Source organism: Dryas octopetala, chromosome 4, assembly GCF_963921425.1.
Source record: "Dryas octopetala chromosome 4, drDryOcto1.1, whole genome shotgun sequence".
In the NCBI taxonomy this organism is placed as follows: domain Eukaryota; kingdom Viridiplantae; phylum Streptophyta; class Magnoliopsida; order Rosales; family Rosaceae; genus Dryas; species Dryas octopetala.
In genome coordinates, this window is record NC_141369.1 from 11,457,035 (window position 1) to 11,475,621 (window position 18,587).

At 35.4% G+C, this 18,587-nt stretch overlaps 3 protein-coding genes across 3 annotated transcripts; all 3 read right to left on the minus strand.

The window, feature by feature from the left end:
• Window positions 1-2,205: 2,205 nt before the first annotated feature.
• Window positions 2,206-2,778, minus strand: LOC147286800 (protein AGENET DOMAIN (AGD)-CONTAINING P1-like). Its single transcript, XM_086239308.1, has one exon. It carries the CDS (start codon window positions 2,776-2,778, stop codon window positions 2,335-2,337), a length of 444 nt encoding a protein of 147 aa, XP_086095434.1. The 3' UTR covers window positions 2,206-2,334.
• On the minus strand, window positions 2,676-11,325 carry LOC147286801 (receptor-like protein 3). The gene is made up of 2 exons (XM_086239304.1): window positions 8,999-11,325; window positions 2,676-2,811 (listed from the first exon to the last, which is right to left on the minus strand). Exon 1 carries the CDS (start codon window positions 11,276-11,278, stop codon window positions 9,002-9,004), a length of 2,277 nt encoding a protein of 758 aa, XP_086095430.1. The 5' UTR covers window positions 11,279-11,325; the 3' UTR covers window positions 2,676-2,811; window positions 8,999-9,001.
• LOC147286802 (uncharacterized) lies at window positions 3,614-5,945 on the minus strand. The gene has a single exon (XM_086239303.1). It carries the CDS (start codon window positions 5,126-5,128, stop codon window positions 3,614-3,616), a length of 1,515 nt encoding a protein of 504 aa, XP_086095429.1. The 5' UTR covers window positions 5,129-5,945.
• Window positions 11,326-18,587: the final 7,262 nt, after the last annotated feature.

The window sequence follows — 18,587 nt, forward strand, 5'->3', positions numbered from 1 at the left end:
TCCCATGATGACAATAGAGAAAATTCTTAAAATTAGCCAAAATGTACTGTTTTAATAAAATCAAATAATTATGATTTTGTCAATAGTTTTATAATTTGAGAAATTATTAGATTTAAGTTTTTTTCCGCATCTGATTATCTTTGGCCATAAGTCAAATTTTTTATAGTTGACTTTTTTCCCAAACTTCAAACGGTCAAGTAAATGAGCCCAGTCATTAGAAAATATGACCTGGCACCTATGTGGCACGGGTAGGTCCTTTTTATTGATTTTTTTGTCCACATGTTGTCTTAAATAGAATTCCCTTCCAATATGGAAAAATTATTGTATGTGACTATAATACCACGTGACATAATGACGTGATGTTATCAATCTACTAAAATTATAATATGTGGACGATTTTAAAGATTTTTCTTAAATTTTAAAGTTTTTCGTAATTTTTAAAGTCTTAAAAATTAATTATTATATACGTGTTATAATATCAAAATGTATTCGACACTAGACACTAACGCCAGTTGAAGCCTGGTTACTTGTAGCACCTTCAGCTTGTTGAGAACCTCATTTGAACACTGGAACAAGTGTTCGACATCATTTTACCAAAATTTGGGCTCCCAAGTGGGCCTTTACCCACCTCAATTTTCTTCGAATTATTGTTGTGTTGTTTGATTCTGATGTAGCCGAGCAATTCCATGTTGGTTTATATATAGAATTAGAGCTAAATTAAGACTTCGGTACGAGGAATATATGCTAGAGAAATCCTCAAAACATAGACAACTCTTCAGTCACACTAAAATGAATCCATCCACCCAATTTCTTTTTCTATTTTTACTTCTACAAAGAAAGTCAAGTCCAAAACAGTTTGGAGATATTAAAGAAGCGGTAAGGCATATATTGTTAATAACCAAGTCATTTTGCTCTGTTGAGAACCTTGGCGGACATAAGAACTAGGTGTCGAGTGTTGTCTTTTATTGCCTTCATAGGCAGAGAAAGACCCATAAGAAAAAAATCTACCTTTCCATTGGGTATTAAGGAGGGAAAAAAGGCCTTACAATCACATGATTACAACTTACAAGTGACCAACCCGAATTGCTTGCTCTGGGGAAACATGCAAAATATGATTATGAGAAGCTTTGCTATGTATTGAAGGAGTTTGTGGTTTGATAAATTAGAACATGTAATGATGCATTAGTAGCTTTCTCCTCTAGCATAAAGATTAATGGTTACTGAAGTTAGAAAATATGGAGTGGCATAAGTCATTTCTGTCTCAAATGTTAAGCATTTCACACACACTCTAGCTAATACAATTACCATAAATATTTTTGTATTTCTTATTGTCCCATATTTCTTTTGGTTGCAATTGCCAGTATGTTTGGAATTCCTTTTAGAATTAGAAAAAAAGAAAAGAAAAGGAAAACCAATTTTTAAGGAGTCATTCTTCTTTGGAAGTCAATAATATTGTATTGATTTTGTTTGAATTTTTTCTATTACCGACCAATTTGTTTTTTGTTTTTTGTTTTTTTGTAAGTCAACATGGTCAAATTGTAATTAGTTTATAAAGAGAGATAGCTCCTTATATGTAGAAAGCCAAGCATTGTTCTAAAAATACAGCCTTTAGAGTTAGCACTTATTTTGGGCATATCATGAGATTCATGACAGTATATATTTAGTACTGTATGGAAACAATATTGTAGATAATACTCTCAACTCATTATGTTGTCAAAGTTTCAAGGGAGGAGATGGCAAGGGCCCAAGCTGACTTGGGCTTAGGAGATTACACTTAAGATTTATGAAACAAGTCGATCTCTCATATATGTTGGGTTGAAAAAGAATGTTTGGGTGGATTGGGTGAAGGCTGATCACTTGAAATTAAGATGAAAGTTAATTTCCAGACTCTGAGAATTCCAAGAATGCTAATTGGGTGGTCCTGGGCTTTTTGCAGATCCTGGATTTAGGATTGATTCTAAAGTTAGTTTTGTACTTGTATTGTTAACATCAAATAAGTGGTCTTGGCCTATTATATATATGCTTCAAATCAAAATATACCCTATGTTAGAAATTAGGGGCAGATTGACACCTAAAATAGAATACAACTAAAATAGAAATTAGGGGCATATTTATTCTTGCCTATTGTGAAAATCAACATGAATATTGGAAATTAAAGAACGAAAATGCAGTTTCATACGCACGTTGGATTTAACAATAAACAACAATTCAACAACAATTTCCCCAGCCATATATGCATACACCCAGACAGTAGCTACGAATTAACATCAACAAGTCAGAAAGAAACATTCATTCAAATCAGAAAGAAACATTGAATAAACAAAAGTTTCTAAATCAGAAAGAAACAGTCATTCTCTTTTTTGAAGGCACCCAATTCCCATGCCTCCAATTAAGATGAACCCTCAACCTGTCCACAGGGTAAGCAATCTCATCCCTAGTGGTCTCAAAGTACACATAGTAACTGGACCCTCTCTTCCCTGTAACACTTCCGACCCACCAACCGTCATTGTCAAAAGCGTCGACCCGGTCCAGATACCGGAACCCGGATGCCCGAATCCGGTCGGGTGGGCAGGGCCGGACCTCCTCTGGCTTCACAGTCTCCTTGAGCGGCTCGTCGGAGAAGTCGTTCTCCACCAGGTTCTTGTACTGGACCACGTAGTTGGTCCCCATGTTGGCGACTATGGTGGCCGCGTAGTACGACCCCACAAACCCCTCTTCTTTGCTGCAGATTTCCACCTCGTCGCCTCTTTGGAAACCGAATTTTGTGCGGACAGCCATTGTTGATTGCTTGATTGATTGTTTGTGTGCTAACTGCTAAGTAGAATGAGAGTTGTTGAAATCTTTGATTAATTCAGTAATTCACTATTAATTCTGTACTGTGTGCAAGCCAAAGCTTTGTTGGTGTATATATAGAGAGGTTTTGGTTTTGGTTCTCCTATTGGCGCTAGGAATAGCCAAGCCAGGTTTAATTAGGAAACTTGGAGATTAAGCCAGGTTTTTACGATATGGAAACTTTCCTAGAGTTACTGAGAAGTAGTAGCACACTGGTTACATCGTCGTTCAAACTGAATTAAAAACAAAAAAAACAAATGAAAAAGGAAAAAAGGTATTCTTAAACGCAATGTGTATCAGACCAAAAACAAAATGTAATGATTGAGTTCTGGTTAGGCCTATACAGAGGCCAGAGCCAAGAGCTGACGGGCAGGCACGAGCCCGGTCTTATTTTTTGACCATGGGCCAGTCTGATCTCACATTTTAGGTGGGTTTGAGATATGGCCCAAGTTTGATCCGACCCTGAATCCCGACAACTACAATATTTTTGTTTTGTTTTGGGTACAACTTATAAATTTGCTCAATGTCAAATTAGATTTTTGGTATCCCTAGTATGACCCAGTTTTCACTTTAGTCCCATCATTTCAGTTGAAGGGCCTTGAAGCAATTTTTGGTCAAAATGTTTCTTAATGGTTGCAATCAGATCCAGTGGCGGATCCAGAAACCTTCTGTTATGGGGGCAAGATTAAGAAGCTAAAAAATATTTATCTTGGATAGGAAAAAACTCTTCAATATTAATGAACAAAAACTTCATTCATAGAAAATAGCACAATATTACAAATCATAATTGTCCACGACGGGTTTTCATACTTTGAAAACGCAACATTATAGCCTCATTATCAATACTATCAAATACATCTTTTTCAATGTACACAATCAAACTATCATTCATCCAATCATCTCCCATTCTGTTACGAAGTGGATTCTTTACAATCTTCATAGCTGAGAATGCTCTCTCCACTGAAGCAGTCGCAACTGGTAAAATCAAAGCCAATGTCAAAAGCAAGTACACTAATGAGTATGATTTGTCTCTCCCTGTTTCCACCATTTTTTTTGCTAGATTACCAATTCCTTTCACTTGAGAAAAGTCACCACTCATTCGCATGTCAGTAATATAAGTCCCAAGTTGATCTTCAAGTGCCAAGAGCTCTTTGTCAGAAAAATCATTCGGATACAATTGAGCAAGACGAAGTAGCTTTTGCTTGTCAAAAGCAGAGAAATAATTATCCGGACTCAAACATGCCAAACAAATAAGCAACTCTGTGCTTACCTCATTGAATCGATTATTTAATTCTTGAAGTTGCATATCAATGATAGTGTAAAGGAGCTCGAAACGATAATGGTGAAGGTTGGTAATTTCTTGCATTCCACGTCGTGATCTTCCTTGAGGAACAAATGCATCATCCATATTGGGAACATAAATATCATTCTTCACACAAAAAGAAGAGACTTTATCAAGCAAAGTATCCCATTCATGATCCCTCATGACTTGCAATTGTTGCTTGCATCCATTGACTAAGATCATAGCATGCACAATATCTTGATCTTTCTTTTGTAATGCTTGTGACAAATCATTTGTAATTCCCAATATAGTTTTCATCACAAATAGACAAAAAACAAAATTGAAAGAGTGCATAGACTCCATCACAAGATTTGCCTCACCTTTTTGATCAACACTTAATCCATCCTCAACAATATCTTCAAGCACACCAGTTATAGAAGAGAACATAGAAATCATACTTAGCAAGGTACCATAATGTGAACCCCAACGTGTATCACCAGGACGTTTGACACTAGTTTCTTGATTTAGACCTTGCCCCGTTAGAATCTCATCATTTTGAATACCTTCCATAACTTCAAGTTGTTGTTTCTCTCTAAGTGAATCACGACGCTTGCATGAAGCCCCAACAACATTAGCCACTCTACTCACCAAGACAAAGAAAGTGGCAATTTGAATATGATTCTTTGCCATGGCTACAAGAGCTAGTTGAAGTTGATGTGCAAAACAATGAATACAAAAGGCACATGGATTTTCATTCAAGATAAGAGTTTTAAGGCCATTAAACTCACCTTGCATATTACTAGCTCCGTCATATCCTTGTCCTCGCAGCTTGGATATACTCAATCCATGTCTAGAGAATAATAGATCAACAGCCTCTTTTAATGAAAGTGCAGTTGTACTAGTAACATGTTGAATGCCCATAAACCTTTCAATTACTTGGCCTTTTTTGTCCACATATGGAAACACAACTGCCATTTGCTTCTTTATTGACACATCACGCGATTCATCAACCATAAGAGAAAATAATGCATCTCCAATATCACTAATAATAGCATTAATGACTTCAGTTGCAGCTGCATTTACAATCTCTTTCTGAATATCATGTGCGGTTAATTGTAGATTCCTAGGAGCATTCTCCAACACAACCGCCTTAATACTCTCATTATGATCAGCAAGAAATTACAAGAGCTCAAGAAAATTTCCCCTATTTTTTGAAGTTCTTGTTTCATCATGGCCACGGAAAGAAAGACCTTGTCGCAATAAAAAACGAATGCAATCAAGTGTTGCAGTCATTTGCTTGCGATAGTCAGTACGAGATTTAGATGAGTGCTTGATGATAACTGATTCAATATGTTGCCTCTGATTCATTAGAGCTTGACAATCCAGAAAAGCAATATTATGATCGCTACCTGGGCCTCCAACATGAACTTGCAGTCTATCTTTTTTCTTCCAATTAGAGAAACCTTCACCAGTAAAGGCATCCGCACCCACTTGTTCAAAATTCGATTTAAAGAGATAGCAACAAAGACAAAATGCAGCATCTTTAGTTATACTATACTCCAACCAAGTAGGAAACTCATTAAACCAAAGAGGGCTAAAACGTATGATTTCTAGGTTGACACGGACCCTTTTGTAGATAAGCTCTTCGAACTTGATCTCGAATATTAAAATCATAATTCGACATTGGAGGTCGAAGTCCAGGGTCTGTAGGAAGGTTCGCCAAAATTGCATCTAGCTCACTTTGTTTTGAACTTTCAACTTCAATACTATCATTTGGTGTCAGAGAAGATGACGAACTCTCACCAAATTTTCTTTTAAAATACCTCTCCATGACTGTTTCTGTTTGAAATTTAAATTAACAATTAACCAATTAACCCAAATACCCAATTAACAATTAACAATTAACCCAATTAACCCAATTAATAATTAACAATTAACCAATTAACCCAAACCAATTAATCCAAATACTCAATTAATAATTAACAATTAACAATTAACCCAATTAACCCAAATACCCAATTAACAATTAACAATTAGCAATTAACCAATTAACCCAAATACCCAAATACCCAATTAATCCAAATACCCAATTAACAATTAACAATTAACAATTAACAATTAAACAAATTAACCCAAATACCGAATAACAAAACTAACCCAAATACTGAAATACCCAATTAATTAACAAACATAAAACTAACTAAGTAAAGTAACTAACCACTATAACCCAGGCAGGGGCGAATCTATTGAACCCAGGGGCGTCGGCGCGTCGCGACTCGGCGAGGGAGCAGGCTGAGCAAGTGAGCAGGCGCAGCCGCGCAAGCGCAGCGGTAGTCCAGGGGCGACAGCAAGCCAGTGGCGACAGCGGTAGTCCAGGGGCCTCGCCTCGTCATTCGGCAGCAAGCCAGCAAGCAGGCCAGCAAGGGGCGTCGGCGCGTCGCGTCACGAGGGAGAAGTGGCCAAGCAACCAAGCAGGCGTCGGCGCCGACGGCGAGTGTAAAGGAGCAAGGGGCCAGGGGCGACACTGCGACAGCCACGACACTTCTTTGGTTTCAGTCTTTCAGACTTTCAATTTTACTCAATTTTTGTTGTTCTGTGTGGCTGGTAGTGGTACTCAGACTTAGTTTAATTTACTTGCCAAAACGACGTCGTTTTGGCAAGTTTAGAATTCAAAAAACAACATATGCATCTCATGTGACCCAGTTGACACCTTCATCTTCCTCAAATCTGTTCTTCATTTCTCTGGTTCTCTCTCAGCCATTTTCACAAACGCTTGCTTCTCTTGCCAGTTGCCCCTCTGCCTGCCAGTAACACCCAATCTTCATGGGGTCAAAAATTTCTCTTAAGCTCAGCATTTCTGGGTTCATGGGGTCAATTGACCCCATTGACCCCACTGTAGATCCGCCCCTGATCAGATCGTTACCTTCATTTATTTTAGACATGGAAATCTAACGTAATAGCACGTGTTTGGCTCATGGGTGGGCATTTTGGACATTTTAATGGTTCATAAAGTGAAGCTCTTATAAATGATGTCCTGGTCTCAATCACATATCAACATATGTCTTTTTTTTTTTTTAATAAAAAAAAATAAACATTTCAGTTTTAAACTGTTTAGCCTTTTTTTAAATAATAAAAATATATAGGCTACATTGTGTGGAGAAATGTTTCCATTAATGATTATTGATGCTATTGTTGTCTAGGTATATAAAAAGTGAAAAAAAAAAAAGACAAAATTGTATACTTGTGACGTCATTAGTCGGTCTATTCGAACTAAGTGAGAGGAAGCCTAAAGATTTCAATGAAATAGTCTCAGGTTGTATCTGTCCCTATATATTGTTCCAACTCAGTCGAATCCCTTTCTTTCAGAGACTAGACCTATTGGAAACATTCCATAAGTTATTTTTCCGTAGGCCAAGTTTAGTAAGTTGACTAAGTTTGGAGAAATTAAGGGTGGATAAATCGCCTTCCAAGTTGTTGGTTTCCATATCTATTTCTACAAGGTTTGTGCAATTCATCAAAGACGAGGGCAAAGAACCTTCTAGATTGTTGAAATGAAGAAGCAAGAGTTTTAGCTTAGAGAGCTTCCCAAAGTGGAGAGAGCTAGACCACGCCACTCAATTGATTAGAGTGGAGGTCAAGGATTGCGAAGTTAGTGTGGTTGACAACTCTATTATTAATGCATGGCTCCATAGAGTGAATTAACACTTTATGTAATTTCTTCTTGTGTGGTAGCATTATACATTTATACATATCTTCTGGAAGTAATCCTAAGAGGTTATTGTTCGGTAGTTTTCTAATACTAAGGTATAGATTTTTCAATGTCAAATATGTTTATATATATATATATATATATATATATGCCTGCGTTTAGAGTTAATTATAGCAATAATCAGCAAATTTTATCTCAAGTCTCACTTATGTATGCGAACTTTATTTTTACATTTTTGAGTCTACAAACTTTTTCACATTACTCACTTCAGTCCGCTCCGTCAATTATTTTCAATTTATGAGAGTTTTATTTTAATTTATGAATAAGTTTCTTTTGATAATTAATTAAGGATGGAGTATTCGGATATCATGTTAGTGAAGTGCTCAATCTGGTTTTATGAAGTTTATATATACATGCACTAAATTCGAATGGACTAGGCGTAGTTATTTGTAGAATGGAGCTATTGTGTGGTTTCATAAAATAGTTGAATTCTTGGAATATGAGAGAGAGCATGATCATGATTTTTAAGTTTAATGAAAACTGAATGAAAGTCTAGCTAGTATGTGAGCATTATGATATTGAATCAAAACCACAGAGTCTTAATTAATTAGGACAATTTATTGGAAAAGTGACTTCATTTTAAATTTCGTCACATAGAAAAGAATTTCGAGAATAGGACAGGTACTGTATTATAATATGGGACATAGACTGGGATGAGAATGAGATTATGTTAGATTCATTTAAGTATGCTTTTATTTATTTATTTATTTTTTTTGATCTGGATGCTTTTGTTTGTTTCACTTAAATTAGAAGGAGGGTTTAACAACAGGTTTAGTGTTGTTAAACGCTTCATTAAAAAATGGAATTGACTAAAATAATTTTATTAAATAAAACAGTCACACAAGATCAGTACAATAAATGAGGGAAAGCTCCCCAGCACCAAAAAACATAGAAACAGTGGAAAGCTATAAAACTATCAGAACTCATTATACAATAAAAATGCCAATTAATTAAGATGTGCGGAATGCATTTATGCATGTCAAGAGGCTAGTAGTCTAAAAGAAAAAGAAAAAAGGTAGTATTATGAGAAACACAGTGCATTACATTAGCCGACAAAAAAACAAAATAAAAATATAAACCAAAAAGTAGATAGGTGCGATGGGGAGGCGATGCACCTTCTAATCAGGCCTTCTCATCATCACATAGAACTTATCTTGTATATTGTCTAGGAATTGAAAATATGCATATCTCCACGTCTTCTTGAGCATCAAAGGACCAACAACTCCCCAAAATCCTGTAATGAATCCAAGTGCAACAGAAATATAAAACCATAGAATCCAATGCGCAGTGTCCACATCTTGGCTGTTTTTAGTATCTGTATCAATGTCACCAGTTGATCCACACTCATGATTTGGAAGTGGGGCACCATAAAGTTTTGAATTCCCCTCAAATGCAGAAGCATTGAAGCCTTGGAGTTGACTGCTTGTTGGTATTGGTCCTTCAAGATTATTGTATGAGACGTTGAAATCTGACAAGAAATTAAGACTCGCCATTGACGCTGGAATTGTCCCAGACAAGTGATTCATGGAGAGATCCAATTGCTCCAAGTTTTTGAGGTTAGATATTTGGTCTGGAAAGATGCCAGAAAAGTGGTTGGAGGCAAGACTCAACCTTTGGAGAAGCTGCAATTGTCCGATCTCGGTAGGTATGTTGCCACTGATGCTATTGTTGTCTAGGTATATCAATGATGGGAAGCTAGACAAGCAATTGTACTGTTGAGTGCTTTTACCAATACGGTGGATGAAGATAGACAATTCAAGATAATTATGATCTAATTGAGCTGCAATTTTTTGAGATACCAACATAGGTAATCTGCAAAGTTCTTTTGGGAATTCACCTGAAATTAAGTTGTATGACAAATCTATCGAAAAGAGCCTTGGAAGATTCCCCAACCAACTAGGAAGTGTACCTGTGATTCTATTATAACTCAGATCCAAGATCTCAAGCTTCTTGAGCTTATATAACCATATAGGTATTTCACCGGTAAGATCACAATGACTCAAATACAAAGCTTGAAGATTTTTGAACCCATCATAATCAACCATGCCAATATCATCAGTTGTTGGCATTTTCTCCCCTACAAAACTTGTACTACATGATAGGAATACGAGACTTCTGCAACCCATTAATATCTTGAGTGCTCCTGTGACATTAGACAGTCCGTTCAAACCAACGGAGAGAAAGGACAGAGATTTCAATGAAAGAATCTCAGGTTGTATTTGTCCCTCTAGATCATTATAACTCAGTTCAATTGCTTTCAGGGACTTGCATGAGTAAAGGCTTATAGGAAACATACCAGTGAAGTGATTTTTCCGCAGGTCAAGTTTAGTAAGTTGACTAAGTTTTAAGAAATTGAGGGTAGAGATATTGCCTTCCAAGTTATTGAGTCCCATATCTATTTCAACAAGGTTTGTGCAATTCATCAAAGATGGGGGCAAAGAACCTTCTAGATTGTTGAAACTAAGGTGCAAGAATTTCAGTTTGGAGAGCTTCCCAAAATGGATAGGAAGGACACCACTCAATTTATTAAAGTAGAGGTCAAGGATTGCAAGGTTGGTGAGGTTGACAACTCTATCATTAATGGCTCCATAGATTGAATTGAAAGGTAATGCAATTTGTTCGAGTTTGGTAGCATTATACATATCTTCTGGAAGTACTCCTGAGAAGTTATTGTGACCAGCATAAAAAACTTGGAGTTTGGAACACTCCCCTAGTCCACGAGAGATACTGCCATTGAATTTATTGATGGAAAAATCCAATAGCCTAATCAAGGGACAAGAATGGAGACAAACCGAGGTTGGGATAGAACCTGAGAAGATATTGTTGCTGACCCTGAAACTAGTCAAATTCCTAGCTTGGCGGAAGAATGAAGATGGAATTGCACCATGGAAGTGATTGCTGGACAAATCCACTGTCCGAATATGAGATGGTAAAGAAACTGGTAGCTCTCCAGAAAGAAGATTATTGCTCAAATCAAGGGTCTCAAGATGAGTCAAGGAAAAAAAGAATCTAGTTTGATCGAGTGTACCATAAAGTGAATTGTGGGAGAGATTCAAGTGGGTGAGATGTGTGAGATTTGAAAGTGAGAATGAAGGGGAAGTACCTACTTTGAGTTTGAGACCTTTGGAGGGTAAGTGTAAATGTGTGACCCAACCATCCTGATTACAAGTGATGCCATCCCAATTGCAACAATTAATGGAAGTCCAATTTAAGGAAGACGAAGACAGAGTGAGGACGAAGGACAGAAGAGAGTTGCGTTCGGTTTGGTTGCATGCATATGCATGAATATTTGTGGAAAAGATGAAAGAGAATAAGATCGTGATCATGAGAAAGAAGCCATGAACCATTAGGTGATCTGCAGGCTGCACGAGCATGTCTCTTCGTGGATGTGCCATGTTTATATTAGATTTTAGATTGCTGATAAAAAGTTTATAAAGAGCTGGATGCAACAACTATGTGGAGTGAGTATGAATTTATTGTTGACATCTTAATAATTTGCTTCTGGCTAATAATAATGGTGGTGGACTACATACGCCAATGTTAGTAGCTGAAGCTGATCACCTACTTTTTGTCCCACATCGACAATGAATAGAAATGTGAGCTTCACGGCTGGATATAAAACAAAAAACCACTTGCAAACTGAGAAATTGGCAAAGAATATCACACGAAGCTGCAGCCAGTACAAAATTTTCAAACCCCTGATAAGTACATCGAAAGAGATTTGCAGTACAGAGACTGAAGCGTAGACCAGTCATTGGATCTGAAGAGGCTGCTTATTTTAAAGTCCACCACCCAACCACCTGGAGGGTATTTTCCACCACCCAACCACCAAGCTTTAATGGTACTGTGCTCATAGTGATAATTTCACAAACTGACCTTGACCCAGATGTCGATTGACGCGGAAAGGAATAAATGAGGAAAAGGTGATGGAGGACTAGACTTTTCAAATTCAGGGATTACTAAAGTGAAAAGTCAATAAGGTATAGACCACAACGGACGGCTTGGAAACCAAGTTTTACTGAGAAATCAAGTATCACGTTAAAATTATCATGTGAAAAATAAACATTTATTAAGCATCGATCCAGTGATTTAAATCGGCTGGCCCTTGGCACAAGTGTTAGGGATTGTGTGAGATCAAATACAATTTTCTCATGTCAAATACAATTGTCACACCTGGAGGCTGGAGGGTATTTTCCACCACCCCACCACCAAGCTTTAATGGTACTGTGCTCATAGTGATAATTTCACTACTACATGTCACAAAATTAAAAGGACAGAGACAGAGAGATAGAGAGCAACAATCTGTGAGGAAGCCAAGCTAGATATTGCATTCATTCACTGAAAAAATATTACATCTTAATAAGTGAGTAACAGTTTTATTCTGTGGTATTCTATTGTCGTTGTCCAACACAGTAATTAATTGATAATTTTACAAGGAAAACTAAAGGTGTAATTGTATAAATAATATATATATATATAGGAGTGCTCTAAAGCTAACCAGTTAGCAAGTTAATACGAAGCTAACCATACTTTTGGGCCTACAACATCACTAATCTCATAATCCGAACCATCAATTAGTTAGGCCCTACTTCAAAGATCATCATTGCAAAAAATCAACTAAATCGAAAATCATTTAGTCATCTAATTGAGATCAAATAAATAGACGATCAGTATTTTCGATAAAAGCATAAAAATAGTTGTTATTATAATTAAATGGCTAAATGACTTTCGATTTTGAAGATTTTTTACAGAAATGATCTTTGAAGTAGGGCCTAAAAAATAAACGGTTCGGATTTTGAAATTACATTGTGCAGTGGGCCCAATAGGGTGATTAGTTTTGCATTAACTTACTAACTAGTTAATTTTAGAGCATTCTTGTATATATATATATATACATATATATATATGGAGTTTGAATTAACTGAGCATGTTATGTACTTAATGGACATGCTTCATAGTTTTAATTCTACAAGGGATGTGTTATACTTTGTGGGATGTCTTGGAATATGAATTAAGTTGGAGCAATTATTCCATGAGTATTGGTACTAAACAAAGCATACATACAATGTTTCAAATGTTGGGGTTGTTCCATATATTTAACATAGAGAAAGAAAAGTTCTGGATAAAAAATGTTTTAAGTATGTATGCTTTCATTTAAAAGAGAATAGTTTAAAAAGAATCAGAATTATGTGAACGAACTGTGCCTTAAATCAGCCGCCAAAAGAAAAAACTGAAAAACGTACATAAGATATAAAGTAGGTGCAATCTAGCTTCTAAATAGAGTCAATCTTGTACATTATATTATATGCGTATCTCAGCTAAAAAGTGAAGAGGTGCACTCATCGCAATTTAGATTGCTGATCAAAATTTGTTTATGGTATATTTAGATAGCTGATCTCAATTTGTTTTTAGCTAGTCTCTTTACTTTTGAGCCATGTTTATGGTATATTTAGATTGCTGAACACAATTTGTTTGTATATAAAAGGAATTATGAAAATTTTACAATGTGGACATTCCATGTTATGCATATGATCTTTAGCCTTGGATGTTGACAGATAATCGTTTTCACTACTGGATATAGATTAATTCTCCACCCTTGAATGTGCTTGTATGACATATAGTGTCCGCATTGTTGATGTTCTCATAGAATTGTACGCTTATGGAAAATATATATCTAAAACCTAAAATTAGGTCATATATGCTTTTAGACATTGACTTACACGCAATTCCAAATTTGAAATGATGAAGATTTAAAGAGTAAAATTCACGACTCTCCGCTTGACTAAAATTTCTTTTCTGGCTTTGTAGGGTTGATCATCAATCAGCATCTGCAGACGTGTCGTATCAACATCAATCCAATTAAGCATTAAATTGTTTTCTTTGTTAATGATTTTTCTTAGAAAATTGGAAGATAATGTCATTTTGATCGAATCTGGTGTCCTTTGTATCAGGAAGGGAGAGAAAGAAGGAGAGAGAGAGAGAGAGAGAGAGAGAGAGAGAGAGAGAGAGAGAGAGAGAGAGGAATTATGGGTGATGAGGGAGGAAGACATGTTGCCAGCGTCTAGATCGGCCGGTGGTGACGGGAGGCGCATGATTGCTTGGTGGGCGTGGGTTTGGATATGCTATTTTTTTTTTGTTTAATTAATTGGAGAGTTGCAGACAAAAGAAGAAGAAAAATGAAATTTTTGGTTGATTTGTTGTTCATTTTTTTGGTTGGGGAGGGGTTTTTAATTTTTGTGGATTGTTAAGGGAGGAAGAAGAAGAAGAAAATGGGAATGAGAGAAGGTGTGGGGAAGAAGAAGAAAAGGGGGGGATTTAATTTTAATTTTTGGTTTATTTTTTAATTTAATTTATATTATTTTAATATTATTTATATTACATGGCATAGTGTCAGGCCATGTGGCGTTTTTGTTAGGCCATTTGGCACGCCGCGTCATCATTTAATAAGAGAATGGACAGAAAACGTACAGAGGTATTTAAAAGTCAAGACTTTGAAGTTGAGATCAAGTACCTCAAAGCAAATTTTTAAAGGGAAAATTTTAGCTAAAGGACTCCAACTTATGTCTCTATTCAGGACATGAATTTCAGTTTGTGTCAACTAAGGACTGAAACAATCATTTTGTGCCAATTAAGGACCTTGTTTTTTTTTTTTTCCAGTTTTTATCTCAACTTTGGCCTAACATTAGACCTATCAAACCTTCACCAAATTCAGTAAACTTATACTAGGTTTAAAGTTACGCAACTCCGATCTTTACAACCATATAAAGATCACTCAAATCGGACATCTACGTACAACTCCTGATAATTGGTCCCAAAGTAGGGTACCCGAAACTGTCCAATCAGACCTCTGGGAAAACATCTGGAAAATTGGATAGTTTCGAGTACTATAGTTTTTGGCCGATTATCTAGGGTTGTAAAAATCCGATTTGGGTGATCTTTATATGGTTGTAAAGAAGAGATACATATCTTTAAACCTAGTATAATTTTTTTGAATTTGGTAGAGGTTTAATGGATTCAACATCGGGCCAAAGTTGAGATAAAAACTAAAAAAATAGGGTCTTTAATTGAGACAAAATGAAAGTTTCGGTCCTCAATTGACACAAAGTGAAATTTATGTCCTGAATAAAGACATAGAATATAGTTAAAGTCATTTAACTAAAATTTTTCTATTTTTAAAATTGAGGTACCAACTTATAATAAACCCTAAACTTGAAGCAGTTGTTTGCAGTTTGCTCATACTATTATACTAACCCCACAGGCTCTTAATGGAGTTAGTCAACTGACCTTGACCCAGATGTCGATTGACGCGGAAAGGAATAAATGAGGAAAAGGTGATGGAGGACTAGACTTTTCAAATTCAGGGATTACTAAAGTGAAAAGTCAATAAGGTATAGACCACAACGTACGGCTTGGAAACCAAGTTTTACTGAGAAATCAAGTATCACGTTAAAATTATCATGTGAAAAATAAACATTTATTAAGCATCGATCCAGTGATTTAAATCGGCTGGCCCTTGGCACAAGTGTTATGGATTGTGTGAGATCAAATACAATTTTCTCATGTCAAATACAATTGTCACATGTTTGGTTGGTTGGTAATCATGTCAAGAACAACTTAAGACTGAAGAGCTATAGCTAGCTGCCCTCTTTACAATGAAACTTTATTGGTGCACATGGTTCCTCTTGTTTGATAATTAAGCTAAAGGAGTTCAATAGGCAAGTAGTGAGAATGCACCAAGTGAAGTTGCAAACTCTTATTCAGGGTGTCTTGTCAGATTTGAATCATATTCCAATTGCTGGGACGCTCAACTTGCACTTGAAATCATATTTAGAAAATTTATATAGTTGACCACATGCAAACTTATATGAATTTTTTATTTTGTTTGCAAACAAGGATATATAACAAATGAAAATTTCAAAATGCTCTATGTTTACTTTACCTTGCTTTTTATCTAGCTTGGAGCAGAAAGATTAGATCCCTGTGGTGCCACTAAAATAATGTGATCATTTACTGCAGAAGACAAAGCCATTGCATAAGTAAACTTATAGATGATGTCCGGATCTACTTCCATATCTCCTTGCAAGGCCTTCGCTACTGTTGACATGAGAGGCCTTCTTGTGTAATCATTCTGCAAACACCAAACTCCAATCCTGATCATCCTCACCAATTTTGCCCTATGATTTTACTTTTGGAAAATATATATTTAAAACCAAAAATTAGGTCATGTATGCTTTTAGACATTGACCCACATGCAGTTCCAAATTTGAAATGATGAAGATTTAAAGAGTAAAATTCACGACTCTCCGCTTGGCTGAAATTTCTTTTGTCGCTTTGTAGGGTTGATCATCAATCAGAAGTTGTAGACGTGTTGTATCAGCATCAATTCAAGCATTAAGTTGTTTTCTTTGTTAATGATTTTTCGCTTTTTATCACCAATAGTCCCTCTACTTTCACTCAAACATCAAATTGGTCCCTAAAGTGCATTTTCAATCAATTTCATCTCTCATCTTTGCTATCGAACATCAATTTAGTCCTTAGACACACTTTGAAAATTCGCCAAAAATAGCTCGGGATACTCCAAAAATTCTTACGGACTCGTCTTGACTACTACTATTTTTATATGGGGTCAAATTATCAAATTGATTTTATAGAAAATTCGAAATTCCCAAACTAATTTCCTGAATTTTCTGGAAATTACTAAACGTCAATTTGATAATTTGACCCCATATAAAAATAGTAGTAGTCAAGACGAGTCCATAAGAATTTTTGGAGAATTTTTTCATATCCTGACTATATTTGATGAATTTTCAAAGTGTGTCTAGGAATCAAATTGATGTTCAATGACAAAGATGAGAGATGACATTGAGTGAAAATACACTTTATGGACCAAATTGATGTTTTTGTAAAAGTTGATGGACTATTTGTGATAAAAAAACCATGATTTTTCTTAGAAAATTAAAAGATAGTGTCATTCTTTCCAAGTACTTGGTCGGCAATTGCTCATTATAATCCAGGATTGCCACCACGTGGTGCACAAAGGCTTAATGGCACTATGCTCGTAGTGATACATACATGATCAAAACTTAATTAATTTCACTAGTATGTCAGAAGATTGAAAGGATAGAGACAAAGAGATGGACAGCAACAATTTGTGAGGAAGCCAACTGATATTGCATTTGGGCTTTTATTACATTTTATCCACCTGAATTTTGAACTCAATCTCACTTCACTATATAAAAAAAAAAATTTGTGTCAATTTACTACATGAATTAAAATTTTGTTGCAATGTGCCACATCTAGCTCCTTATCTAAACTTTTGTTAAAAATAAGGATGTTTTGGTTTTTTCAAGTCAGTTTTTATTATATCAAAGCAAATAAAATGTAAAAAACTATTTTTTTTCTAACAATAGGAACTTGAAAAAGACCAAAACACTCTTATTTTTAACAAAAGTTTAGACAAAATTAGTCAATTGCAACAAATTTATAATTCAGGTGGTAAATTGATACAATTTTTTTTTTAGGTGGTGAAGTGAGATTGAATCCAAAATTCAGATGGGTAAAATGTAAAAAAGCCCAAATTTATGAAAATATATGATTCCTCATTAAGTGAGTAATAGTTTTATTCTGTGGTATTTTATTGTTGTTGTCCAACAGTATTTTTACAAGGAAAAGTAGTATAAATAAAAAAATGTGGGAGTATGAAATAATTGAGTTTGTTATGTACTTAATGGACATGCTTCATATAAAGTTTAATTCTACAAGGGAATGTATTATACTATTGGGATGTCTTCGAATATGAATTAAGTTGGAGCAATTATTCCATAAGTGTTGGTAATAAACAGAGCATATATATGATGTTTCAAATGTTGGGGTTGTTCCATTCAGACAATGTTTAATTATGCTTTCATTTAATAGAGAATAGTCTGAAAAAAAGTAAAAGAAGGAAGACAAAATTATGAGAGCAAACTGTGCCTTAAATAAGAACTTGGGCGTGTTCTATTCATATACCTTTAATTGTGCGAAAATCAAGTTATGAGTTTAATTACACACTTTTAGGAATCCATATATACTACACAGGTTCATATTTATTCTAATTTAGCTAGCTAAAATACCACACGAGTATAGAGTTTTATTAAAATACCTCGATGTTAGTGTGTATGATCTAATTGTGTATACACCATATGATGAACTCATCACAAATCCAACATGAAATTACAAACATGGCTCTATTCTAATCTAAGCCACTTTTTCCAACACCTTTATCATATATTTCTATTCAAACAACTATGTGGAGTAGAGTATGAATTTATTGTTGACATTTTAATAATTTGCTTCTGAAGAGGCTGCTTATTTTAAAGTCTACAATGACCCTAAAGAACTAGCATTGATACTGATCCACATGTATAATACATTAGAAATAGGTCTTTCATGCTTGTAGACTTTGAATTACATGAAGTTCCAAATTTGAAATGATGAAGATTTGAAGAGTAAGATCGATTCACGACTCTTCATTTTGCTGATAATGAAAAGGTGAACCTTTTTATATCTAAGGGTCAAAACTCAAAGGTGTGGAATGCAATAATTGCATTGTAGAATTTTCCCTAAATTTCATTTTCGGATTTTTGGATGGCATCAGTCAGCAGCAAACACATCATATCAGCAACAATCATTCAATTCAAGTTTTAAGTTGTTTTCTTTGAATGA

Bases quoted from the DNA above. Each gene is read 5' to 3' on its own strand.
- LOC147286800 (XM_086239308.1), bottom strand. From the start codon at position 2,778: ATGGCTGTCCGCACAAAATTCGGTTTCCAAAGAGGCGACGAGGTGGAA.
- LOC147286802 (XM_086239303.1), bottom strand. From the start codon at position 5,128: ATGGTTGATGAATCGCGTGATGTGTCAATAAAGAAGCAAATGGCAGTT.
- LOC147286801 (XM_086239304.1), bottom strand. From the start codon at position 11,278: ATGGCACATCCACGAAGAGACATGCTCGTGCAGCCTGCAGATCACCTA.